The 27,977-nt window shown below is 40.5% G+C and overlaps 1 protein-coding gene across 3 annotated transcripts in view; it reads right to left on the reverse strand.

Moving 5' to 3' along the window:
* The window catches only part of LOC134212313 (neurotrimin-like), a 332,613-nt gene that overhangs the window by 50,476 nt on the left and 254,160 nt on the right, over positions 1 to 27,977 (reverse strand). For all 3 annotated transcript variants that reach the window (XM_062690045.1, XM_062690046.1, XM_062690048.1), the window contains 2 exons: positions 19,921 to 20,071; positions 19,070 to 19,212 (listed from right to left, as the gene is read on the reverse strand). In XM_062690045.1, the coding sequence (XP_062546029.1) occupies positions 19,070 to 19,212; positions 19,921 to 20,071 (294 nt within the window). The remainder of the gene's footprint in view (positions 1 to 19,069; positions 19,213 to 19,920; positions 20,072 to 27,977) is intronic.

Consider the following 27,977-nt stretch of genomic DNA (forward strand, 5'->3'; position numbering starts at 1 on the left):
GAAATAGGTACATAACAAATTCTATGGATTACGAAGTTTCATAGGTTTCCATAAAATTACTTTTTATTAAAATCTGTACATAAATTCCTTCAGAGCTATACTATTAGTCAAATTGCTATAAGGTTTGTTATCCATACTAAAAAAATGCTCACCATAAACCGGTTCGCAAGAATTCGTTTAGTAGACATCTGGTTAGCAGGATTCTCGACTGTAATAGAAAAGCAAACCGATCTTGGGTGGAAGCCATGTTTGATGAAATATTTCCATTCTTGGTTAAACATTCCTTCCCACTGAATAAACCAAATCACTGCCAAAAGACTACCGCCAAGCTCATAAAAAGTCATAAATTATAATTTATGTTGAGAATATTCTCAAACAAACAAAAATCACCTTTCCCTCGTTCCCACAGAATTATCCACTCCAGTGGTACTGTGCGTCCGTGCAGCTGCTGCCACAGCAGGGAGAGCAAAATGAATCTTTCATTATGATGGGGACTTTTGTCAGCCTTTTGTGTCCTTAAACCAGCCGCCTGCCGCCCCACCAGATGCCAACAGGACCGGGTCACGGCCAGCCTGCGCAGCCGGAGGAGGGCGTCCGCTCTCTATCATGTTTGCTGCGGGATTCAACCCACAGCAGCTTCCACCACTTTGCATATTGAGCTCGGTATAGCTACGATGACGGCAGCAAGGTGCGTTCAGTGCTGGGTCCACTCGAAAACAACGTGGTCTGATACCCGACTGTTTATGTATACGAAAAGATCCCAACTCTTGTAAGGATATGAAGAAATTGGATTTCCTGTCTGATATTAGCTTGATTTAATTGGCTTTGCCAGATAGCCATTTTCAATAGTTTGCCAAGTCAAATAAATTTGTGACGTTTTAACCCATCTCCTTTATTGGTTAGTTACATGGCAGGTCCAAACGTCCCACCATGAACTCGTGTGGTTTCTGGGTGGCCCTCTTGTGATCCAAACGAGTGACTGGGGCGGTCGCCGCAGTTTGTCTATTGTGACTGATTGTCGTGTCGTTGGCGGGGCATGATTCCGCATACCTTTGTCATCATTATGATGGTCATCATTATCGTCAAGTGGGTGGCCGACGGTTGGAGATTATCAACGCTTGAGTTGGCTGGAAAGGCGAGCATTTTTTACTTCAGAGGTTTTTTTTATACTGGTCCTTGCTATTATGTCGAATGAAATGATGTTTTTTTTTGCATTTTTCTCTTCTATCAGCAGGCTCCACGTCCAGTGTGGGGACGGTAATTTAAACAAAGTTGTTGATGCAGAGTCATTTAATGTGGAAAGTCGTTAATTAGGTAGTCACTTTCATTGTTTTGTCTATGTTGTTTTCACTTTCAATGATGAGGATATTCTCCTGACCCATTTTTGACATTATGTTGAGTTTTTTCGTATCAGACAGTTAAGGTGATAAAGGTTATTAAACAAAATTACTTTTGCAATTTAGGGCAGGTTTGACAATCCCCCTCCATCTAGGTTGTAAAGCTTATTTAGGAAGTGATGAGATTCGGTTGTGTATACTCATTTAAATTACCAAATATAAAATATGAACACAAGCTTGGAATATATACAATCGCGCCAAATGAGACACTAAACAAACCGGACAGGAGCTGTTATTTTCAATTAAAAACATTATGAAAATAAATACTGCAACCTGTACTTTGTATACTATAAAACCCAGACAAGCTAAGCTGTACGAGATTCTGGGAAACTACTATGATTAAGCTGGGAGCCGAATTGCTCAAGGGCAGAGGATGCTGGTTTCTCGGAATAGCTAGAGCTAGACTGGAGGACTTTGTTCGGACTTCAGTGTCCAAGAGTAGGGAAGCAGTCATGGTTCTTTATTTGTTGCCGTTTAATCTATCCGTCTTCCCTACTTTTGCCTCTTCTTTCCCCGGGAAACTCTTGGACATCTACCATGAAAAAAAATCCGGTTTTACTTGAAACATTTCAAAAAATTTCAAAGAATATATCTGAATTTCCTCGCCAAATTCTTCAGAATTTCGTTGGATAATTGTTCGGGGTTCGGCCAAAACGCACCAATTTGCTAATGAGTAGGTACCCATTTAAATATCAATGCGTTTACCCAAAAGATGTTTTAGTTACAAGATAAAGATTGTCGCTGTCGTCGCTGTCCGAAACATCTTTTGCTGGCGAGGAATGAAAATTCCATACGATTTGACAGTTCTGTAGCCAACATGCTTCGGACAACAAAACATAGGAAACCGAAGCGACAATCCTTATATTGTAACTAAAATATGTCTTGTTTACTCTGAAACTTATTTAAAGTATCCCAACTTTTTTAATGGCATTGGAATTTTTTTTAATCAGTTGTATTTTAACTAAAAAACTGTTGATCATAGTTATTTCTATACAAGTTATTATGTCTGTTAATCAGAAGACCATTTTATCAATAAGTTAAGTGGTCTTAAGTTTATCTTTACAATAGCCTGCAGCTAGCACAAACCCTACCCCCGGCGAAACAATAGGCAGTCAAGAATCTTATTCAACTAAACATCATCTGGCATCATACCATGCTGAAGACGGAGAATAAGGGCTATAATATAATCGCTCCATGAAAAATTAGAGATTTACTATATAATGAAATCGCTATAAAGGAACCAAGATTATCAATTACTAGGCAACAATATAAAAAATAAGTAAAATACTATACTTCCATTGCAAATCAAATAAGCACGAGAGAATTGCAAAGAAAAATACACAAAGTAGATAATTGCTTTTTGTTAAGAAAATAAAAACAATGAAAACAATATTGCGCAATCAGTGAATAATGTGAGCAATTTCTCCTAAAATGGTTATTGCTGATTGGCTCGCTGATTGATCTATATACAATATGATCTGCAAACAAATCAGGCAGTTTGCTTTTTTATTTAAAAAAAAATTGCCAGCCTTCTTTTAATATCTTCTTCTTTTTCTACATCTTCTACATCTCTTATATATTAAAATGAGTTTGCATTTCATTTTTAGCCTTATAACTCATGATTCTTTCCGTTGCATGATATACAATCGTAAATGATAAAAACAGGCCAACATGGTAATTGTATTTTGTTATTGACCCTTCATCATTTGATTGAAAGAAAGTCTGACTTAATTTTTGAAAACATTGACTCCGCTCTTGTTATATTGTGAAAAAATGGTATTTCCGGGGGAAGGTTGTTTTCTTGGAAGTGTTATTTCTGGGAAAATGTCATTTTTAGGAAAGGTAATTTTCAGGGAAATGTCGTTTTCGTAGATATGTTATATTCGGAAAAATGTCATTTCCGGGGAAATGTAGTTTTTGGGGAAAATTTATTTTTGACAACTAGGGTATCTGTTCCCATATTAATAACAGCCCGTATATTAATCTCAACCGTCGATAAACCAAATTAAAAATCAATTTAATTACAATTTCTCACATCGTATGTACACAATAATGGATGGAACACATTCTTGAATGTTTGGAATATTATTCAAGATTTTGTTTATGTAATGTTCTAATTCACAAGAATCAAATTATTAAAAGATAAAATTATAAAGCACTTTTTTTCATTTTCCTACCTCTGAACTGATGGTTTGATGCACTGCTCGAATGCTACTAGCAGATTCATCTGTTTTCACGCCGTTGTTTTCCACTCTATTTCAAGTCAACACAAATGTATTCTTTCAAAATTCACTTCACAACACATAAAGCATATCACATTTTCACTATGAATATAATTATACTTGAAAAACCAACGCGATTTCCTATAGTTTGATATAGGTTTATTTCAAACAACGTCTAAATTATCCTTGTCCGTATTCCAAACTGTTTACATGGCTTGCAGTACTCTCAAGGGTTGCCGACCTAGATTTTTATTTCGAAAATGCTTGAATGAACTTTCACTGTGAAATTCAACTTTTATGTTTGTAAAATAAGGTATATCGAAAAAATTATCTATTACAAAGATAAAATTAAACTGATAAGTTGAAAAACTACAACAAAAACTGCAATTTTGTAATTATAATTCAACTCAAATACAAAACATTGACGAATTCGGCATCACTGCAATCATATCGTTACGTGTACACACAAGTAATAGTGTGCGTATTTTATGTTGGAAACAGTATTATTGATATAGGTACAAGCATAGGATTAACTGTTTTTGTATGTTATTGAAATAGGTACATGACGGTGATGATGTTTTTTAGCTAAATACTTCTAGAATGTGATAATAATTTCGTGTTTGAAGATGCCAAATTGTTCTCAATTAAAAATTACGTGAGGTGAGCATAATTATTCTCATGTTTCTTGATTATAGGGTGAGAAATCGATGCATTTCATATGCGCATTGCCTTATTGTTATTGATATAGGAACAGATACCCTATGTGTTTTAAATTTTGTTGAAATCGGTCATGGTATTCAGAAGTTATATTGAGTTGTTTGACAACTTAACAATACCTCACTTAACTAATTAGGACAGAGAATGTGTTTTTCAAATTTGAGGAAAGTTGACAAGAGGATTGTGCAACTCCGAATGATTCCGATAAATCACCCAACATGCAGTGTATGATGCCCATCTCTTGACTCACAGAGTCGATCGCGAGAATGAATGGCCGAACACTGCCGCTGTACATGCAAGATATGATAGATGAGGAGTGGGAATTAGATCTGTCTCTGTTCTTAGCCAGGTTTATACCACACATCTTCCCTCATCTCCAAACAAATCCAGCAAACACCAATTGAATTTTTATAGGGGTATTAAGATTATTGCATATCTTGCATCTCTTATTCAAAATTTTATGAATTCCGGTGCAAGGGAACTATTTTAAATCATTTTAAAAAAATCTCATATTTGGCGTATTGAACATCAAAAATTTATTTTACTATGAGCCGAGCTGTCAACTAGTGAGCTAACTGCTAAACAGTCGAAGTTCAAAAATTTTTTAAATGTATTTTATATTCATTTAATACAGTCACCGAGTGAAATGGAAATAATCTATCAATGTAATATCGTGATTTTTGTGCTGGATAAGCTTCTAAAACTAGTGTAATTTTTAAAGATAGTTTCACAATCTTCGACAACAGGGAAGCTCAGACTGAATACACCCGATTCTGTTTTTACACGGCTTTTTGTACACGGCTGTGTAAAAAAAATCCCATACAAAATTTTTGCAACGTGGCTCCATTTTGCATGAATCGTCGATAAACCTTAGAGAACTTTTTTTACATGGATTTTCGAATTTTGAACTGAAAACTTTTTTTACACGGAGCGCATCCCCCGTGTAAAAAAAGAATTGGGTGTACTTAACAATAGCAATACTCAGTGGACCAGTGAAGAATTGTCCGCTTTACGAAAAGTTTTTTCGTTAACAGGATTGGATTCGAATCTACATTCCACTACGCAAATGCACCCAGAATAGCCCATATGCATTCTATATTTATCCGTTTTTTCTATCAGAGGTTTTATTTAATAAATCTTGTGTCATCTTATTGAGCCAAGTGTCAAAACGGGAGTGACATGAATTCCACTGCACTGTATCCACCTATATCTTACTCCGAGAAATAAAGAACACTGTTTCCAATACCACTACTGATTTGGAGCATAGAATGTTTGAAGCTTCTTTTTGCCTTTCTCGTATACTAAGTATACGGTAAAGGCTATATGATCGCTCTAAAAACAAACTTTTTATAGAAGGCCTGGAGACCCATAGTGTTATATACAAATCGACTCAGTTCGACGAATTGAGGTGATGTGTGTGTGTGTGTGTGTATGTGTTTTTTTTTTTTTTTACAAGGGTTAAAGGCCATCAAAAATCTGCGCGACAGACACCTCGAGCATCCACACTATGCTCGAAGGCGAACAGGGATGGGCTCCTCCCGACCTGCTAAAAATGTGCCTCCCGGATAAACCGGGTCCCTTATCTTCCTTGCCTCGATCCCCCCGGGACCACTGGATGCTGCGACTACTTCGGGGGGGGCTGTGCTCATGCACTTCTTCTAAAATTCCGGCCCCTAGCTTAAGCTAGTTCGCCGACTGGCTGGCTAATCCACTGCTCCACTGCAACGTAGTCTCGATCCCTCGACGGACATGCACCGAACTTCCTGACTCGAATCCTCCTGACTCCCCCCGGCGTCGAGGGTGGTCCACCAGTTCCGGTGAAGGAAACTTCCGCACTGGTGGTGCCCCGACTACCGGCGGCTATCGCAGGGGACGCTTTCACGCATTTTCTCGACATCGTCCTCGTCCTTTCTTCTTCTTTCTTTTGCAGGTTGGCTGTTCGAGTGCCGAGGTCGGTCCGACGATTCCGGTTGGCAGAAAACTTCCGGTTCACCGGCGCCGCGACGACCCGAATCCAAACACTGCTCACTGCGCTGAATACTCCCCAGAATTGGCACTTATTCGCTGATCTCGCCTCCATCTACGCTGTAGCTCCGACAGTATTTGCGTCACGACTCTGTTTACCGAATTCCACGTGTTTTCCTCGTGACACATTTGCTCTGCGATATTATCCGCCCTTGAGACAGGCATTTCTCTACGAATTTCCGCAAACCGCGGACAATAGAACACCACGTGCTCCGGCGTCTCTTCAACATTCTCACATTCTGGACACAGCGGGGAATTGGTGTGTCCGAACCGATGTAAATACTTCCGAAAGCATCCGTGGCCCGACAGGAACTGCGTCATGTAGAAGTTTACTTCGCCATGCTTTCTGTTCATCCACGTCGACAGATTTGGAATGAGCCGGTGGGTCCACCTTCCTTTCTCAGTACTGTCCCACTTCTGCTGCCAAATCGCCATCGAGCGAATTTTCGCCACCTTTCTCATGTTTCCGGTGTCTCTGTACTGGTAGCACTCGATGTCTTCCGCCAGGGTGATGCAAATGGGTACCATCCCGGCGATAACGCATACTGCCTCCGACGATATCGTTCTATACGCACTTGCAACTCGTATGGCCATCAGCCGGAACACACTTTTCAGCTTTTCCCGTTTCCGCTTGGTTTGCAGTGCTTTGCCCCAGGCAGGAACCCCATACCGCAGTATCGATGACGAGACACTAACTAGCAGACGCCTCGTGCTGCTTCGTGGGCCGCCAACGTTTGGCATGATCCTAGCTATTGCGTTCATTGCCTTCGCCGACTTTTCACAGGCGTAGTCAACGTGGCTGTTGAAATTTAGCCGATCGTCGATCATCACTCCCAGGTGCTTCAGTGATCGCTTCGAAGCAATCGCATGTCCTCCGACGACGATTTCCATCCGCTGGATAGCCTTGCAGTTGCTGACCAATAGCACCTCCGTTTTGTGGTGAGCTATTTGTAGCTTAACTCCATTCATCCAGCTCTCGATCGTGGCTATTGCCTCTGTCACAGACGCCTCCACTTCTTCGAGTGTCTCGCCCATCACTGTTAATGACACGTCGTCCGCAAAACCCACGATTTTCACTTTCCTGGGCAGCCGCAATGTCAGGACTCCATCATACATTCCGTTCCAGAGGGTTGGGCCGAGTATGGAGCCCTGAGGAACACCCGCTGTAACACGCATAGACTTTTTCCCTTGGTTCGTGTCGTACACCAGGACTCTGCTCTCAAAGTAGCTCTTCAGGATGAAGCAAAGATATTCAGGAACCCGCATTCTATGCAGCGCAGCGGCAATGGCTTCAAAGCTGGCACTGTTGAACGCGTTCTTCACGTCTATCGTAACCACTGCGCAGTATCGATCTCCTCTTCGCTTCTGTTTAGATGCTTTGTCAGCACTCTCGAGCACAGTGCGAATTGCATCCACTGTCGATACTCCTTTGCGGAATCCAAACTGCATGTTGGACAGTCCACGCTCACCCTCCATACACTTCGTCAGTCTGTTAAGGATGATCCTCTCCAGAAGTTTCCCAACTGTGTCTATCAGGCAAATAGGCCTGTACGAGGCCGTATGTCCCGGCGGCTTTCCTGGTTTTGGCAGCAATACCAGCTTCTGGGTCTTCCACATTTCTGGAAAGTTACCCTCGTCTAGGCACTTCTGGAGTACCGTTCTGAACATATCCGGATATGCCAAAATTGCAGCTTTCAGGGCCACGTTTGGTATTCCATCTGGACCGGTGCTTTCTTCATTTTCAGGCGCTTCGCAGCTTCTGCCAGCTCGCCATTGGACACTTGCTGACCCTCGGAAATTGCTACTTCTTCGGCGTACGGTATCGGTGGCCACGTAGTCGGATTGTGTTTCGGGAAGAGACCTCCACGATTTCCTTCAGCATGTATGGGCACGTTTCAGCTGGCGTCGACGGGCCTTTAATCTTCGCCATTACAACGCGGTACGCGTCGCCCCAGGGATTGGCGTCTGCTTCTCGGCATAGCTCTTTGTAGCAATCTGACTTGCTAATCTTGATTGCCCGTTTCAATGCGGTTCTAGCTTCCCGGAACGCCGCCTTGCGCTCCTCTCTCTCTGGTTCCGTCCTCGCTCTCTGTGCCCGCCTCCTGGATCTGAGACAAGCAGCGCGTAGTGCACTGAGCCTCTCGTTCCACCAGTAGGCTGGACGCCGATTGCTCCTAGGCTCCAGTTTTCGCGGCATTGCGGCATCACAAGCCGCTACCATCCTTCTTATCAGTTCAGTCGCATCGTCGTTCTCGAAACTGTTGGTCGGTCGAAGTGCCTCTATAAAGAGGTCCTTGTCGAAGGCTTTCGTCTTCCACTTCTGCTCAGCGGTCACTCTTCTCTGTGTTGTCGCATGGTTTCGTTGCCCAATACAATAGCGAATCGCCTGGTGATCGCTATGGGTGTACTCTTCGCTAACTCTCCAGTTCATGTTCGCCATCAACGAAGGACTGCAGAACGTGACATCGATAATAGACTCCCTCCCGTCTCTCCGAAATGTGCTTACGGAGCCTTCATTGCACAGTCGTACATCTAGCTTCGCCAGAGCTTCCAGGAGAATATACCCTCTCGTATTGGTGACTCTGCTGCCCCACTCCACAGCCCAGGCATTGAAATCACCCCCCATAATTACCGGCCTTCGTCCGATCAGGTTGTCGGTTAACCGCTCTAGCATCTGGCTAAACTGCTCCACTGTCCATCTTGGAGGCGCATAGCAACTGCATACGTAAACGCTGCTGATTTTGACGATCACGAATCCCTCACATGAACTCTCTACCACTTCTTGGATAGGAAATCTGCCCATAACTTGTATTGCAGCCATTCCCGTTCTATCAGCCACCCAGTTTCCGTTATCAGGAGGAACTCTATACGGCTCTGCAATTATCGCTACGTCACACATCGTTTCTGTTGTTGACTGCCATAACAGTTGCTGTGCGGTATCGCAGTGATTCAGATTAATCTGAATTATGTCCACTACTGATGACCTGCGATCGCCTTCTGATGTACAGGGCATTTGTAGCCACCCGTCTGATGGTCATTCAACAAGTCCCGAGCTCCCACCTCCTGTGTGTGTGTGTGTGTGTGTGTGTGTGTGCGTGTGTGTGTGTGTGTGTGTGTGTGTGTGTGTGTGTGTGTGTGTGTGTGTGTGTGCGTATGTGTGTGTGTGCGCAAAACTACTCAAAAAATGTCACTCATTTTTCGGGCACTTATCCTCAACCGATTTGCTCGAAACAAGTTGCATTAGACGCAGAATCCTGTCCCATTGTTTCCTATTTGAAATTGGCCAGATCGGACTATGGGATCAGAAGTTATGGCCAACATACAAATTCATACGAAAATATCGCATAAAAATGTCACTCATTTTTCGGGCACTTATCCTCAACCGATTTGCTCGCAACAAGTTGCTTTCGACGCAGAATCCTGTCCCATTGTTTCCTATTTTAAATTGGCCAGATCGGACTATGGGATCCGAAGTTATGGCCAAAATACAAATTCATACGAAAAAATCGCTTAAAAAATGTCACTCATTTTTCAGGCACTTTTCCTCAACCGATTTGCTCGCATTAAATTGCATTCGACGCAGAATGTCTCATATTTTCTTATTGAAAATTGGCCAGATCGGACTATGAGCTTAGATGTTATGGTCAAATTACTATTTATTGTGAAAAAGAGTTCAAAAAAGTCTAGCTCACTTGTTTAGCACTTAAGACTTCATCTATTCCCCAAGCAACACAAGTTCAACAAATCTGGTTGCAGTAATCATATTGTGACTGAATCCGGTCATATATAAGTTACTGTGATTGATGTGCAATATGTGTGCTTCTCAGGTCACTCGCAACAGATTGCATTCGACGAAGAATCTTGTCCCATTGTTTCCTATAGAAACTTGGCCGGATCGTACAATTGGGTCAAAAGTTATGGCGAAAATACTAATTTTAAAACTACAAAATAAAATGCCAGTTTTTGCTCTTATGCTCATCCGATTTGTTTGCAACGAATTGCGTTTGGCGAGAATTTTTTTTATGCATATAAACAAATATGAAAAATAAGACCAATCCACATATTGGTTAGGGTGTCCCAAAAAAAATCGATGTTCGAAAAGTCATGATGCTCAACCCTGAAATGAGAGATATACCTGTCTGGATAATTTTTGTAGAACAAACCGAATTTCTAAAAAATCGTTTAGAGGTCGCGCCAGATCGATTTTTGAAAAATGAGCCTTTTTTAGGTAAAAAATCAAATATTGGGTCCTTTCACAATTTTTTTCAGGGTCACCCATTCGTTTTATATTTTTTTATTTTTCTGTGGATCTTTGCCCATATTCTCCATGAATTAGTTTTTGATATTATGCGTTTTTACAGTCTGCAGAACTTTTTAAATATCGAAAAATACACATTTTTTTGACGAATTTTCGACGTTACTTCATCCTAACACAAAAAATAATTTTTTCTCGTTCGGAAAAACTTACATACTACAAAGAGCTATTTATAACGAGTATTTTCATAAAAAAATATCCAAGAAATGTTGTTCTGGGGCTGAGATATTGCAGTTTTAGTAAATAGTCAAAAAGTGTACAAATTAGATACTTTTTCTTTACATGTTATAATTTCATCAAGATTGCCCCAATATTTTTATTTTTATTAAAAACAATTCAAAAGCAAATATATGGGAATATTTTCTATTTAACATAGCTTTTCTTTCCAATGGAGTTAGTTACCTTAATTACAGGATTTGGTCGGAGTATATGGATGGAGCCAGTTATAAAATGATATCACACCCAACAGTTAATATGTAGCAATATACAAGTAATCAGGTTTACTATGATCTCTTTATTAGTTTTGATTCAATCATAGTATGCTTTTCACGGTATACAAAAAACAAGGCAGGCTTAGCACGTATGTAAACATTCAATTTGAACGTAAACATGTGTCGTCACTACTATCTTCGCACAAGCTGAACTGAGACGATGCTCTACGGTCTGAGCATGCTTATTGTCGCGCTTATCTTTTTCTAGAATGCTGCGGCGGTCTTACACTCGCAGGCTCGACTGCGAAGGTAAACGTCAAGATAGCCGCCGTGTTCTGAGACGAGACCTGCAAAGAGGAAAAAATGTAACTTCAGCTGCTGCCAGTCAACTGCTGTCACGAACTGTCAGGTGCAACCAGCAGCTTTTTGAGTGAAAGTATTGGTATCCCAAATAAAATATTCCACATCATTTTTGTTTTACCAAGACATTTTTACTTTAACGAGTATTCCAAACCTTCCGTTTAGCTTGTTAATAATCAGTAATAAACCTGTGTTTTGTTCCCGGTATAAAAATCCTTATGAAAATGAATTAACTATTTCGTGAATTGGATACACTTTTATTGTGCTCAGAAGGGTCCACCTGGGGCTTAGGTGAAACAGTCAAGTAAACAGTTGAAACTCGATGGTCAACTGTGATGAAAAGAAGAACAAGTGTCAAAACAAGAGAAAAGAAGCAGCGTCTTTGCAGGTCTCGTCTCAGGCCGTGTTAAAAGATAGACAGAATTTTCCCGCTCAAAACAAAACTACGTGCTTTTCGCGAAATGACATCAGTGTTCGATTGTATTAGTGAGAGGCAACCGGACTCACTGAGTACATGGAGAGTGTTTATCATGGCAAGTGCATACGGTGAGTGAGATTTTCATTGACTCTGTTGTGTTTAGTGACCGTCGCGATTACCTGAGAAGCAACCAGCAGGAAATCGTATTCTATTTTATCTCGAGATGCATAATACTTTTGTACTCTAACATGTGGCGTTAAAATATGCGTCACTCGGACGTGTCACTTTTCTTACGCGCCTACCTTGTTATCGGTATACCGTGATGCTTTTGATCTGGGACGGGACTTGCAAAGAGGAAAAAATGTAACTTCATCTGCAACCAGCAAGCGCTGTCACGAATTGTCAGATGCAACCAGCACCTTTTTGTGTAAAAGTATTGGTATCCCTCAAAAAGTATTCCGAATGATTTTGTTTTACGAGTACTTTTTCACTTTGAAAAGTATTCTAGAAAAGCCGGACAGCTTAATATTGAACTGTTATGAATACGTGTTTTATTTCCGATAGGAAAATCTTTATAAAAATAAGTTTACAAATCCGTAAATCACAAACACTTTTATTGTGCTCAGAAGATTCTACCCGGGATTTAGGTGAAACACTCAAGGAAACAGTTGAGAATCGATGATCAACTGTGATGAAAAGAAGAACAAGTGTCAAAACAAGGAAAAAGAAGCCGTCTTTGCAGGTCTCGTCTCAGCTTTTGATATGTCATATGACAGTCAAATAATTTGTTTCGTCGTATCAGTTCGACAGCTTTTCCATAAGTTCACTTGAGATATAAAAAACGGAATAAACGTAAAGTAAAAACGGAAAAATGACACATCAAGAGTGACGCATAGTTTAAAGCCACATGTTAGAGTACAAAAGTAAGCATGCTGAGACCGTAGAGCATCGTCTCAGTTCAGCTTGTGCGAAGATAGTAGTGACGACACATATTTACGTTCAAACTGAATGTTTACATACGTGCTGAGCCTGCCTTGTTTTTTGTATACCGTGAAAAGCATACTATGATTGAATCAAAACTAATAAAGAGATCATAGGGTAAATGATATATTTTGGACATGTACATATTTTGGACAAGCCTGAGCTTCTTCGATCAATTTTAGATAATGTGTAGGAAAATTTTTATCGAAAGTATGATCATTGCATACTTTTACCTCAACTCTAGCAGCTCCTGATGAGAATTCACAAATCAACTACTATTTATCTTTAAAATTATCTAAAATCTAAAGCTATCTACCAAAGTGCCTGCTGGACGCCAGTATGCAGGAGAACATGCATTATAGGACTCTTCGTAACATGCACCTGAAACACGTTTAAATTGGTTCAAACGGCAATCTTGAGGTCCTGCGGCCAAAGTTTGATTGTAATTGAGATACTAACATATTCCAATCGCTTAACATGAACTTAAGACGGATGAAAAAGGAGTGACCAAAATGAAGTTTTGTTTTTATTCATCAGACATTTATTGGTCACCCCATGTACAGTACATGGATGAACCATTAATTGCCAACTTTCAGGCTGTTTTCAATGATATCGATAAGATTGTGAAATAATGTTAATTTCTGGTTTAATCTATGTCAGTTAAGCAAATAAATGCATTTAAATGAATGTGGATACGTGTAGGTAAGTCATACCATTGAGATCTGTAGGTGGCCATTTTTAAATTAGGAGAAAATGACTCTGTCCAAAATATATGCATTTTCCATGTCGAAATTATATATTTGATGTCCAAAAAGAAAATATTACAGTTCACAGTATATCACAGTTTACACCTAGTAAACGTAATTTACTCAAAAATTGGGCAATGGAGACACAAGACTAATCATAGGTTATGAATTTGGATGAACCTAGTGGTTTTCAATTGTTTTATACTATTCAATCTCGATATATTTTCTAATGGATGTCCTGCGCTTGTCCAAGATACATCATTTACCCTAGTAAACCTGATTACTTGTATATTGCTACATATTAACTGTTGGGTGTGATATCATTTTATAACTGGCTCCATCCATATACTCCGACCAAATCCTGTAATTAAGGTAACTAACTCCATCGGAAAGAAAAGCTATGTTAACTAGAAAATATTCCCTTATATTTGCTTTTGAATTGTTTTTAATAAAAATAAAAATATTGGGGCAATCTTGATGAAATTATAACATGTAAAGAAAAAATATCGAATTTGTACACTTTTTGACTATTTACTAAAACTGCAATATCTCAGCCCCAGAACAACATTTCTTGGATATTTTTTTATGAAAATACTCGTTATAAATAGATCTTTGTAGTATGTAAGTTTTTCCGAACGAGAAAAAATTATTTTTTGTGTTAGGATGAAGTAACGTAGAAAATTCGTCAAAAAAATGTGTATTTTTCGATATTTAAAAAGTTCTGTAGACTATAAAAACGCATAATACCAAAAACTAATTCATGGAGAATATGGGCAAAGATCCACAGAAAAATAAAAAAATATAAAACGAATGGGTGACCCTGAAAAAAATTGTGAAAGGACCCAATATTTGATTTTTTACCTAACAAAGGCTCATTTTTCAAAAATCGATCTGGCGCGACCTCTAAACGATTTTTTAAAAATTCGGTTTGTTCTACAAAAATTATCCAGACAGGTATATCTTTCATTTCAGGGTTGAGCACCATGACTTTTCGAACATCGATTTTTTTTGGGACACCCTAATATTGGTGTTATTTGAGATCTTTCCAAACCTTTTGAATGAACGAGAAAGGCACCATCGCCGCTAGGTGGAATTCTCATCATGTGTTTGCATTGGGGTTTGTTGCCATGTGAAATGCACACGTAACAGTGATAATTTCCACTCCAACGGATTCGATGAACTTCGGCTTTAAGCTTAGGAGGAGGCGATGGCTATTCCTCTCCTTCTGAAGTTCGTCCGATCCAACCTCACCGGCATGAAATCCAGGAGCCGCGCTATGGATGTTTTGCCTTTCTCGTATACAAAGTATACGTAAAGGCTATATGTTCGCTCCAAAAACAAACTTTTTATAGGAGGCTCGGAGACCCATGATGTTATATACCGATCGACTCAGCTCGACGAATCGTGGTGATGTATGTGTGTGTGTGTGTGTATGTGTGTGCGTGTGTATGTGTGTGTATGTGCGCAAAAAGTCTAGCCCACTTTTCAGGCACTTAGCCCTAACCGATTTGCTCGCAACAAGTTGCATTCGACGCAGAATCCTGTCCCATTGTTTCCTATTGACAATTGGCAGGATCGGACTATGGGCTCAGAAGTTATGGTCAAAATACTTTTTCTCATAAAAAAGCGCGTAAAAATTTATAGCTCACTTTTTTAGCACTTAACCTCAACCAATTTCCTCGCAACAGGTTGCATTCGACGCAAAAACATGTCCCATTGTTTCCTATTGAAAATTGGCCAGACTATGGGCTCGGTAGATATGCCCAAAATTTTTTTTTTCATACCAAAAGTACGTAGAAATTACTCACTCGAAAAGAAAACGAGAAAGGCACCATCACCGCTAGGTGGATTAATCTGGGTTTTTTTTTATTGAAGTCACTTCCATCAGATACATGCCGTTTTCAAATCTACGACCACGACGGTTCTCAAATCAAACCTAACAAATTAGCAACTTTCAATTCATACAACGTAGAATTGTACACAAATATGAATGGCTTCTCGAATTATCAATTTAACGTTAAATGCGGGCGTCCCACCACGCAAAATTGTGATCGTTCAGATTCTCAATAACCTCAATTTTCTGGCGGACGACCCACCAATGTGAGAAAAAAATTCCGACACTTAGTATAAGCGGGCGTCCCACCACGCGCAATTGTGATCATTCTGAGCTACAATAACATTCTTCTTGCGGGCGTTCCGCCAACACAGAGGAAGAAATTTTGACACTCAGTACATGATGGCTCTTAAAGGTCATTAATTTAATATTCGGTTTATCTTTATAACCATTTACCAATACCCTCAAAGATTTATCCCAAGTACAAAGCATTCTACAAATCACACTACCGTAATCCGTTTCATACGTTTTGAACTAAAATACAAAACTTACGCAAAACGGAGAAGCAACCCACAATGCGTACGGTGTTTGGCAGTTGAGAAGTTAACCATTCCTTGTCGTTGTTGGGTTCGAAATAAGTTATTCTGAAATTGATATATCTCTGGAGCTCGAGCACTCGGGCTTATATTAATTTAGACAAGGTATTATAGAAGACTTGAAGTATTCAGTATGTTTTGAGGATAATTAAAACTGAGTTTTTGGACATTGGAGGCTGGAGGTTTTTGAGGCTGATGATTGATTCAGATGTTTAGGATAAGACGGTAGTATAAGAATGCGCCCCATGTGTTTAAAAGCCCACCTTTGATTTCTAGAAAACTATAACTATCTAAGTGTACAAATGAGTTGGTACCTTTAAGTATTTGTAAAACCATCATTTTATGTGAATATGAAAGTATTTATGAATTACATAATAAAAAAATAGCGAAATACAAAAAGTTACAGTTTTGATGCAACTTTAATGTTTGTTGGTTTAACATTCTAGACGATGCTATAGCAAACTGCCCGCAGAACATGCACTGGTATACACTCAGTTGGGCAACAAAATAACTTTTATAATATAATTATTATTATTATTTATTCAGACTAAGGCCGAAGTGGCCTGTGCGGTATATAAGAGTCTTCTCCATTCGGCTCGGTCCATGGCTACAAGTCGCCAACCACGCAATCTACGGAGGGTCCGCAAGTCATCTTCCACCTGATCGATCCACCTTGCCCGCTGCGCACCTCGCCTTCTTGTGCCCGTCGGATCGTTGTCGAGAACCATTTTCACCGGGTTATTGTCCGACATTCTGGCTACGTGCCCGGCCCGCAGTCGTCCGATTTTCGCGGTGTGAACGATGGATTCCGCGGTGTGAACGATGGGTTCTCCTAACAGCTGATGCAACTCGTGGTTCATGCGCCTCCTCCACGTACCGTCCGCCATCTGCACCCCACCATAGATGATACGCAGCACTTTCCTTTAGAAAACTCCAAGTGCGCGTTGGTCCTCCACGAGCATCGTCCAGGTCTCGTGTCCGTAGAGGACTACCGGTCTAATTAGCGTTTTGTAGATTGTTAGTTTGGTACGGCGGCGAACTCTATTCGATCGGAGTCCTTCAAAGACACTTACTGACCTTGAAAGTTATTTTATACATTTCATACATTTTGCCTTGTCAATTCAAAGATCTGTATATGTGTATAAAAATGAAACGGTCTGTATCCAAAAACTCAAAAACGGATGGATGGACTTACTTCATTCCTTGAACAGAAACGTTCGTTATATGTAGATATATTTTTATATTATATTTCCTCATGCGAAAACCATGTGTAAAGTTGAGTAAATTTGGAAAAAAAAATCTGAAATGGGCATTTTGCAACGCACATTTTTGCCTACTATGCATGACAACGTCTGCAGGGTTAACTAGTCTATCTTCTATCTTCTTCTTCTATCTTTTTCTTCTTCTATATAATAAAAATGAAATGGTCTGTGTTCGTATCCGCATAACTCGAAGACGGCTGAATGGATGTTCTCCATTGCTTCAGCAGTTAAATTCGTTATAGTTTCCGACGGGTTTATATAATATTTCTTCATGCGAATATCACGAGTTAGGTGCCTGCCAGAGTAAACGCGACGTGCGATGCGACGCGACGCGACAGTGCAATTTGACAGCCTGTTGATAATGATTGTTATTCTTTTACGTGAGTCGCGTCGCGTCGCATCGCACGTCGCGTTTACTCTGGCTTGCCCCTTAGGTTGAGTAAATCGTGTAAAACTAGATTTAAGATTCATATGGAGTTTTGCATGGACAGCTCACAACGCGCATTTCGCCTACTATGCAGGACAACGTCTGTCGGGTCGACTAGTAAAAAATAAAAACAAATCTGGACTTGAAACATGTCATGTTTCATCACCCAAAAATTCATCAGGGGATAAAAGTTGAAAAGGTGCCATCCACAAGGTACGTTACGCTTTTAGGAAGAAAGGGGGGTTAGTTCCTAGCTATTTGACGATTTGTACAAAATTTTTAGAGATTTAATAAAATAATAAGACGAAAGAGGGAAAGAGGGTTGGAAAATCGCCAATTTTTGCGTGACGTAATGGATCTACTCAAATCTTTCTAACCCAGGTTTAATCAAATGTCTCAGTTTTTAAACGTATCTCCATTGCATTGGGGGTGAGATGGGTCATCGCTCCCACCGACAGTATGGAGGTCGGATAAAAAATCTTCAAAACGGTCTCTTATAATTTAGTTTTCTAGCCGTCAAGTAAGTACATTCAATATTTTATATAGCATTATAAGTACTGGAAACAGTGACCCAAATCTCCACGCCATTCGACCCATTGTCACTCCCGAAGACGGTAATTTGGTATCGAACACTACTGGATGTTGTTCGTTTACGGAAAACATTGACATGACACAATTCAATGTTTTGTACCTACACATAATTTGTATTGCCTTTTTTTAAATATATTTTCTAGGATAAATTAATAATTATTTATTGTCAGTTTATGTTGCTGCCAAGAATAACTACTCCACGCTCCAACTGCCGCACCGCACCGGTAAGAAGGCAAACAAATTTCTTATGCATACGCTTTTCTGCACACTGGCATAATTATTTATTTTACGAAAACAATGGCTTTGAAAGCCTTTTGAAAGCTGTTTGCCTCCTGATGAGATTTTCCGGTGGTGTTATTGTCAGCACTTGTTATTTATGGCCCTTGCTTGTGGAGAACAACGGCTCGTTCGCATACGGGCAACGAACGGCATCTTGCACATCTCGGAGGCAGGAACACCTTCTCGGCTTCCAGGAACGAGCGGGAGTGATGACATAATGCTTGAATTGAGCACACTGTCTTATGAGCTTGTCGGATTCGCTCGGACAGGAAAGGTATGTCAAGGTTTACTCCTTCCGGATGATCAAGGACTTTAGCAAATTAATTAGGCTTGTTGTTGTGCCCGACACGTGTGAAGCAGACTGGAGGGGATAAGGTCAATTCATTGGAGAAACAGTAGGCACTCAATGTCGGTCCGACCGAGATGATATGTTCGTGTGTATGATAATGATTTATGGGTCATACTTACTGTATATTCGTATCGCTCCATCGGTTTCCCCTCGAGGGTTCTTTGCTACGCACTTGTAGGTGCCGTAATCGGTCTGCTGGATGTTGAAGATGTGTAACCTCATGTGCGTTTTGTAGATTGGCATGCCCACTGTGGACTCCGTCCTGTGAATGGAGGAGATAAGTTTGAAAGGAGATTACTACATTCATATCTAATTGGACATGCCGGTGAATGCTTTCGACAATATGTTTTGAATTGTAAGGAAGCAGTTTGAATTTTCATTTCTCCTTCTTTGTTAGCAATACCTGCCACACTGGGAAATTGCCGCTTTGCTGTTTAGTGATCATTGAGAATTTCCACAATTATTAAATAAATATGATAAATATGAGATTTCTAAAATAAATTACCAATTCTACAGTCGTATATTATTGGACCAACATGATCATACAGTTATGCCCAGGAAAGCCGAGAAAATTTCGAATCGGGAATCGAACTCAGCCATTTTCAGTATAAAATGTCCTAAGAAATGCAAAGCAGTTGAATAGATTCCCAATAACAAAAAAGAGGCTAAACACAGCCTTCCAACAACATACTCCTACCATCTTCTAATCTGATTGTGAATTTTTATATCAATTTTTGAAAAGATAAAAATGATAGTTAAATAAAATACAAAAACATAACTTATCAACTGGTTTAGTCAATGGCAATTCATATGATTGAGTCACTTTGACGCTTAGAATGGACGACCATCCCCAATCGCAAATGAACTATTCAGTTGCAATGTCACAAATTTTGGTTAATCACGTGATAGCAAGCATAGAGAGAGACGTACAATCAGTCAAATACAAACCGTATATCTTGATCAATCATACCTGTATTTCCGGGAATCATGAATCATGTGCCCGTCTTCCCGGGTCCAGTAGTTCAGAGATGTCGGATGGGCCTCCGTAAAACACTCCAGAGTGATGTTATAGTTCACAGGGACTCCTACCAGTTGATGTGGAATCCAGAGCATCGGAGGAACTGTAACAAAGGCACAAAAACGTAAAACAGAAATAAGTCATACATCATCGTCATCGTGATTGTCAATGACAATGTCAAACTTTGGGGAACTGGGGATCAATCCAAATTAAGTCACGTTTATCAAATGCATCACATTCATCTCATGTCCTGGCGGGGAAAGGCTTCCTGCTGCTCGCTCATGTAGCTGAACTCCGCGCTGGCACCGGCTGTTTTTGATTTCAATGCAAGCCTCATTACTATGCTCCGGAGGTTCATCCTACACTGACTGGTGGCGGCCTGTGGTATGTTTGCCTCTCTGCCAGTAATCAATGGATGGATGACGCAAATTAAAGCCATTCTAGATGAGCGACAGCCAGAGTCTGGGCTGCACAGACTTGTTTCATATGCACATGTAGGAGCGTCAGCTTACATATTGCACCATCGTTCAATTTGGTGTCAATGACTAGGCGATTCGGGGTGGGATATGAAAGAAAAAACCAGTCCGAACTTTCTAAAAGTCAAGCAAAACACGGTAACATTTGTTGTGCAGAGATGAATTTTTAATGCAATTCACGTATTTTATTACTTCCGAGACCGGGAGGTGAAGTCACTTTTGCAAGTCTGTTGGGATGGAACGAACGCGGCGTCTGCAGGAATGTGTCATCCAGTTCTTTCCGGTGAATTTCGTTTTTCCTAGTTAACATCCAAGGTGTGGGAAACGACGTTCTCCTGGTTGTATGCTTCCGATGGAGTGTTGTAAAATTGGAATAAATTACGACACACTCGTAGATCTTCATTTGTATAAGTGGTAAAATATTAGACGATCTGTAAGGCTTGAAAGAATCGTTAAATATTTATTCGTTATATGTCGGAGTATAATAAAAAACGCACAATTTCGTACTTACTCGCCGTTACAAAATTAGTTGATTTTCATTTATTTTATTTTAATGAGATAAATATGATAGTCAAAAGGTTTCGTTTAATATTATCATACGTTGAGCTCTGGTTCAACGTGTAACAATTGGTATTGGTCAACCTGGTGATTACGAGCACCGCCTTTCTGCATAGGTTGGATCTCGCCAATTTCTCAGAGCAAACCTCGCTGAGGTCGAGGCGAAACTAAGGCGGATTGCGGTATGTACAACCCGATTTAACAACCAAACGTTTTGACATCTAGGTTCACCCTAGCAATAACCGAAAACAACATAAGTGTTCCCTCAAAGTTATTTTCCTATGTTCCGAGTATTAAGCCACCTGGAGTGGACATTAATTACTATGTCTGAAACTCGATTTGCATATGCACAACATGTGATAAATTTAGTACGGAAAAGGTATTGGAGGGTGACCGTTCCCTTCGGTGAGGTTTGATCCCACGAAACCAGTACGCTAGACAGTTGCTTTCCCTACATCTTCTTCTACTTCTTATTGGCATTACATCCCCACACTGGGACAGAGCCGCCTCGCAGCTTAGTGTTCATTAAGCACTTCCACAGTTATTAACTGCGAGGTTTCTAAGCCAGGTGTTACCATTTTTGCATTTGTATATCATGAGGCTAACACGATGATACTTCTATGCCCAGGAAAGTCGAGACAATTCCCAATCCGAAAATTACCAGCCACCCTCAGCATGGTCTTGCTTTGTAGCCGCGCGTCTCACCGCACGGCTAAGAAGGGCCCTACATAAGTGTTCCAAATTTGGGGAAAATCGCATAAGATAAATAAGACAAATAAGACAAATAAGACAAATAAGACAAATAAGACAAATAAGACAAATAAGACAAATAAGACAAATAAGACAAATAAGACAAATAAGACAAATAAGACAAATAAGACAAATAAGACAAATAAGACAACAAGACAAATAAGACAAATAAGACAAATAAGACAAACAAGACAAAAAAGACAAATAAGACAAATAAGACAAATAAGACAAATAAGACAAATAAGACAAATAAGACAAATAAGACAAATAAGACAAATAAGACAAATAAGACAAATAAGACAAATAAGACAAATAAGACAAATAAGACAAATAAGACAAATAAGACAAATAAGACAAATAAGACAAATAAGACAAATAAGACAAATAAGACAAATAAGACAAATAAGACAAATAAGACAAATAAGACAAATAAGACAAATAAGACAAATAAGACAAATAAGACAAATAAGACAAATAAGACAAATAAGACAAATAAGACAAATAAGACAAATAAGACAAAGAAGACAAAGAAGACAAAGAAGACAAAGAAGACAAATAAAACAAATAAGACAAAAAAGACAAATAAGACAAATAAGACAAATAAGACAAATAAGACAAATAAGACAAATAAGACAAATAAGACAAATAAGACAAATAAGACAAATAAGACAAATAAGACAAATAAGACAAATAAGACAAATAAGACAAATAAGACAAATAAGACAAATAAGACAAATAAGACAAATAGGACAAATAAGACAATTACGTCTAGCCCATAATCTTACCGTAGTACTACAAGTTACAGTTAAAATCATCATTGTGATTTCCTGACCTCGTCATCCATCTCTTGCGCTTAGTTTCATAGGGACGTAACTTTTTGGATTGTTGATTTTTTTTCCGGGGAAAAACGACTCATACAATTTCCCTATTTTTAATAACGTTTCGGCTTACTCCATTCAGCCATCATCAGATTTTGAAAAAAAAAGTTCACATCCCTTCACATCCAATAACTGAGTTATTAGACCACACTGCACTGGTGGGATGTGAACGTTTTTTTTTTCAATATCTGATGATGGCTGAATGGAGTAAGCCGAAACGTTATTAAAAAACGGAAATTGTGTGTGTTGTGACATGTGCAACCCACATGTTCTTGAACCCATAGCAACCGTACATCCTGTCAAGACCTCACTAGCTGCACCATGCTGTGAGAAAACGATTCATTCCCACAATATAGAACTGCTTACGCGTTGAATGCAAATGCACGCATAAGCAGGGTTTCATATCGATAATTCAGACACGACAATAATGTGTTCTGCTCATATTTTACCTCTTAGTTGCTAAGCGCTTTCGGCGCAAACCGACTTCTCCGAATTCTGTCCTATTCTCTCTTTCGTTGCATTGATCACCGATTGGTCATTCTTTACATAATATATATACATATCTGACTCCAAGCGTCTCCAGTAGGAAGAGTTGAAAACCTCAAGTAATTTTAATAAACCACACTTGTGTTTTAACCATCGTCGGATACGTGTCGTGATGTAACTGATATATCACATCCGTGGAATTCTGAGCAGGACACGTCAGTGTTGTTTTTAACCGAAAAAAATCAAATATATGATTGTAGCGGAGAAGGGATTAAAAAAGATGACCAATTGCTCTTGTAGCTGCAGCTGCCTCGTATATCTTATATATAAAAATGAAATGGTCTGTGTTCGTATCCGCATAACTCGAAAACGGCTGGATGGATTTTTTTCATGTCTTCAGCAGAAACATTCGTTATCGTTTCCGACGGGTTTATATGATATTTCCTTATGCGAAAATCACGGGTAAGATGGAGTAAATCGTGAAAAACTAAAATTAAGAATCGTATGGAAACTTTGCACGGGCAGTTCACAACGCGCATTTTCGCCTACTATGCAGGACAACGTCTGCCGGGTCAACTAGTTCTGTATAATTTATAGTTTTGGAACATCTGTAGAAGACCATTTCAAACGAACCTAAAAAATTAAGTTAATTACACAAAAAACTGAAATCATGGACGATTAGGGAATCAAAACTTTCATTTAAACAACCGATGATGAAAACTTTTGAAGCTTCACTATAAACAAAACGACATATATCGTAGGATAGCACGCCTCGACCAAAACTAGGGAAATTTATGGTGGACAACCCGAACGTCAAAGGGGTGATTCAAAATTTATGGCAAGTCAGCGTAAAAAGCTGGAAATGTATATTTTTCAGAAATTACTCCAGATATTTCACCAAGAATTTCTCAAAATGTTTCTCTAGGAAATAAGTCCTTCAGGATTTCTGAAGAATATCCAGTGGAATTCATGGAGAAATACCCGGAAGCATTCCTGGAGGAATATCCGAAAGAAATTCTGGAAGAATTTGTCCAGGAATATCTGGTAAAATATACAGAGGTTTTCGTGAAGGAATATACTGAAAAATACCTGGAGGAATAACCGAAGTAATACCTGGAAGAACATCCGGAGGAATTCTTGGAGGAACATCCGAAGAAACTTCTGGAGAAATATCCAAAGGAATTCCTGGAGGATCCGGAGGAATTCCTGGTGGAATATCCAGAAGAACTCTTGTAGGAATAGCCGAATGAATTCCTTTAGGAATATCCGGAAGAATTCATGGAGAAGTATCCGGAAGACCTCCTGGAGGAGTATCAGAATGAACGCCTGAAAAAATATGCGGATGAATTTCTGAAGAAATACCCGGAGCAGTTTTCGAGGAACATCTAAAGGAACTCCTGGATAAATATTCGGACGGATTCCTTGAGGGATCCTTGATCCGGAGGAATTCCTGGATATATATCTGGAGGATAGCAGGGGCAGCAGGGACTATGTCCAAGGGCTTGACGATCCCTCCCCAGGCCATCTGCGAGTTATGGCGCCTGCCTAGGATGTGGTGGGGTTTGACAGTGGGCCCTGTGAAACCTCTATAAAAAGCTGCATGTATCCGCAAGTAGGCTCCGCCAAAGCGACCGTGTGCCACTCAAAGCGCACAAGCCCAAGTCCTGGTCTTAGGTGGGACGCTAAACAGCCCTGACACGATGGCCCTCCGGCTAGACAGGAGGTTTGCGCAGGCCCAATTAGCCGCCTGGAAAACCAATAATTACGAACAATATAAGAGATAATGGGACTCGATATAATCGGCAAAGACCTAGGCGACGAATAAAGGAACACGATTGGAAGCTTGGAACAGGGAACTGCAAGTCGCTAAGTTTCGCAGGTTTCGACAGGATGATCTACGATGAATTACATCCCCGCAACTTCGACGTCGTGGCGCTGCTGGAGATTTGCTGGACAGGACAGAAAGTGTGGAAAAGCGGGCATCGGGCGGCTACCTTCTACCAAAGCTGTGGCACCACCAACGAGCTGGGAACCGGCTTCATAGTGCTGGGTAAGATGCGCCAACGCGTGATTGGGTGGCAGTCAATCAACGCAAGGATGTGCAAGCTGAGGATTAAAGGCCGTTTCTTCAACTATAGCATCATTAACGTGCACTGCCCACACGAAGGGAGATCCGACGACGAGAAAGAAGCGTTCTATGCGCAGCTGGAGCAGACATACGATGGATGCCCACTGCGGGACGTCAAAATCGTCATCGGTGACATGAACAGGTAGGAAGGGAGGAAATGTATAGACCGGTCATCAGATCGGATAGTCTGCACACCGTATCGAATGACAACGACCAACGATGCATAAACTTTACAGCCTCCCGCAGAATGGTAGTCCGAAGCACCTTCTTTCCCCGCAAAAATATCCACAAGGCCACATGGAGATCACCTAACCAAGAAACGGAAAACCAAATCGACCACGTTCTAATCGACGGTAAATTCTTCTCCGACATCACGAACGTCCGCACTTACCGCAGTGCGAATATTGAATTCGACCACTACCTCGTTGCAGTATGCCTGCGCTCAAAACTCTCGACGGTGTACAACACGCGTCGAAGTCGGACGCCGCGGCTTAATATTGGGCGGCTACAAGACGGTGGACTAGCCCAAGAATACGCGCAGCAGCTGGAAGTGGCACTCCCAACGGAAGAGCAGCTAGGCGCAGCGTCTCTTGAAGATGGCTGGAGAGATATTCGATCCGCCATTGGTAGCACTGCAACCGCTGCACTTGGCACGGTGCCCCGGATCAGAGAAACGACTAGTATGACGGCGAATGTGAGCAGTTAGTAGAAGAGAAGAATGCAGCATGGGCGAGATTGCTGCAACACCGCACGAGGGCGAACGAGGCACGATATAAACAGGCGCGGAACAGACAAAACTCGAGGAAAAAGCCGGAGGAAAAAGCGTCAGCAGAAAGATCGAGACCATGAAGAGACGGAGCAATTGTACCGCGCTAAAAGCACACGAAAGTTCTATGAGAAGTTGAACCGTTCACGTAAGGGCCACGTGCCACAGCCTGATATGTGTAAAGACATAAACGGGAACCTTCTTACGATCGAGCGTGAGGTGATCCAAAGGTGGCGGCAGCACTACGAAGAGCACCTGAATGGCGATGTGGCAGGCGAAGATGGCGGTATGGTGATTGACCTGGGGGAACGCGCGCAGGACATAATTCTACCGGCTCCGGATCTCCAGGAAATCCAGGAGATTGGCCGGCTGAAGAACAACAAAGCCCCTGGAGTTGACCAACTACCAGGAGAGCTGTTTAAACACGGTGGTGAGGCACTGGCTAGAGCGCTGCACTGGGTGATTACCAAGGTTTGGGAGGATGAGTTTCTGCCGCAGGAGTGGATGGAAGGTGTCGTGTGTCCCATCTACAAAAAGGGCGATAAGCTGAATTGTAGCAACTACCGCGCTAACACATTGCTGATCGCCGCCTATAAGGTACTCTCCCAAATTTTATGCCGTCGACTAGCACCAATTGCAAGGGAGTTCGTGGGGCAGTAGAGTAGAGTGGGGCAAGAGTGCGCGTGGGGTAAGAGTACGTTTTCGATTTTTTGAAGTAATAAAAAAAGATAAACTAGCAACACTGCATCAGTTTGACAGGTATTCTGGCCAACTATTATCATGTGTAATTGTAAACGATTTGAATAAACAACAAGGGAGATATGGAGTTAGATAACTTTTTGGTCATTTTGCAAAAAATAATTGGATTTCCGCAACTAGTATTTCATTACCATATATACGTTCAATCAGGTGAACATTATACCATTTCGATAACCTATTGTATAGAGTACTTTATGGTACAGAACACCAATCCGGTTGGTTTTCCAAGAAGTCAAAACCATTACTTGAATAATTTTTGGGACTGTGGGGTAAAAGTACGCAGGAACCGGTGGGGCAAGAGTACGCATATGAATCTTCAAGTTATGATGTCAAACCCGTATCTCCGGCCGAAATAAGACTTCTTCCAAAGCGTAAAGATCCACAACTAAGAAAAAAGGGACAAAATTCGAAATTATCAGTTTTTAGGATAAGTTAAAGTAATTTGGTGTATTAGCGGTGAATTAGCGAACAAAGCACTGAAGGGAAATAATGAAATTGTATTAGGACTTGTTGTACACCTAAACATAGTACGAAAACACAATTTCATCTAAATGATAATTTCATTTAATCAAGTGATTGGTAGACTTTCTTTAAGGAAAATGCCTTTGTATACGCCACGCGAAAACTTAAATATATATTTTTACCTCTGTCGTTTTTTGTATATATACAAAAACAATGGTTTTTCGTATGAAAGTGCACATTTTTAGGACCCCCTCCCCCTTTAAGAGTTACGTAATCTTTAAACATTCCGTAATATATGCTCATTAAACATCAATTAAATGTTATTAACTCTTATTTGTGTTAATATATACTTAAAGCACATGATTGGATAAATGCGTACTCTTACCCCACCCGATGCGCACTTTTACCCCACCGGTGGGGTAAGAGTGCGTTTTTCACTTGTCTTGCAATAAGGGTTCTACTAAAACGAATCTCAATAATTTCAATATTTTTTCCACTGGGTAACATAAAGGAAGAGTATATGAATCATCGACACTGATTTGATATGCAGAAGCTTGCTTCATACGGGCCACATGATCGATTGAAAACTAAGTGCGTACTCTTGCCCCACTCTACTCTACCAGGCGGGTTTTATGGGCGAACGCTCCAACACGGACCAGGTGTTCGCCATTCGCCAAGTACTGCAGAAGTGCCGCGAATTCAACGGGCCCACACGTCATCTATTCATCGACTTCAAAGCCGCATAT

Source organism: Armigeres subalbatus, chromosome 2 (genome assembly GCF_024139115.2).
Source record: "Armigeres subalbatus isolate Guangzhou_Male chromosome 2, GZ_Asu_2, whole genome shotgun sequence".
Classification (NCBI taxonomy): Eukaryota; Metazoa; Arthropoda; class Insecta; order Diptera; family Culicidae; genus Armigeres; species Armigeres subalbatus.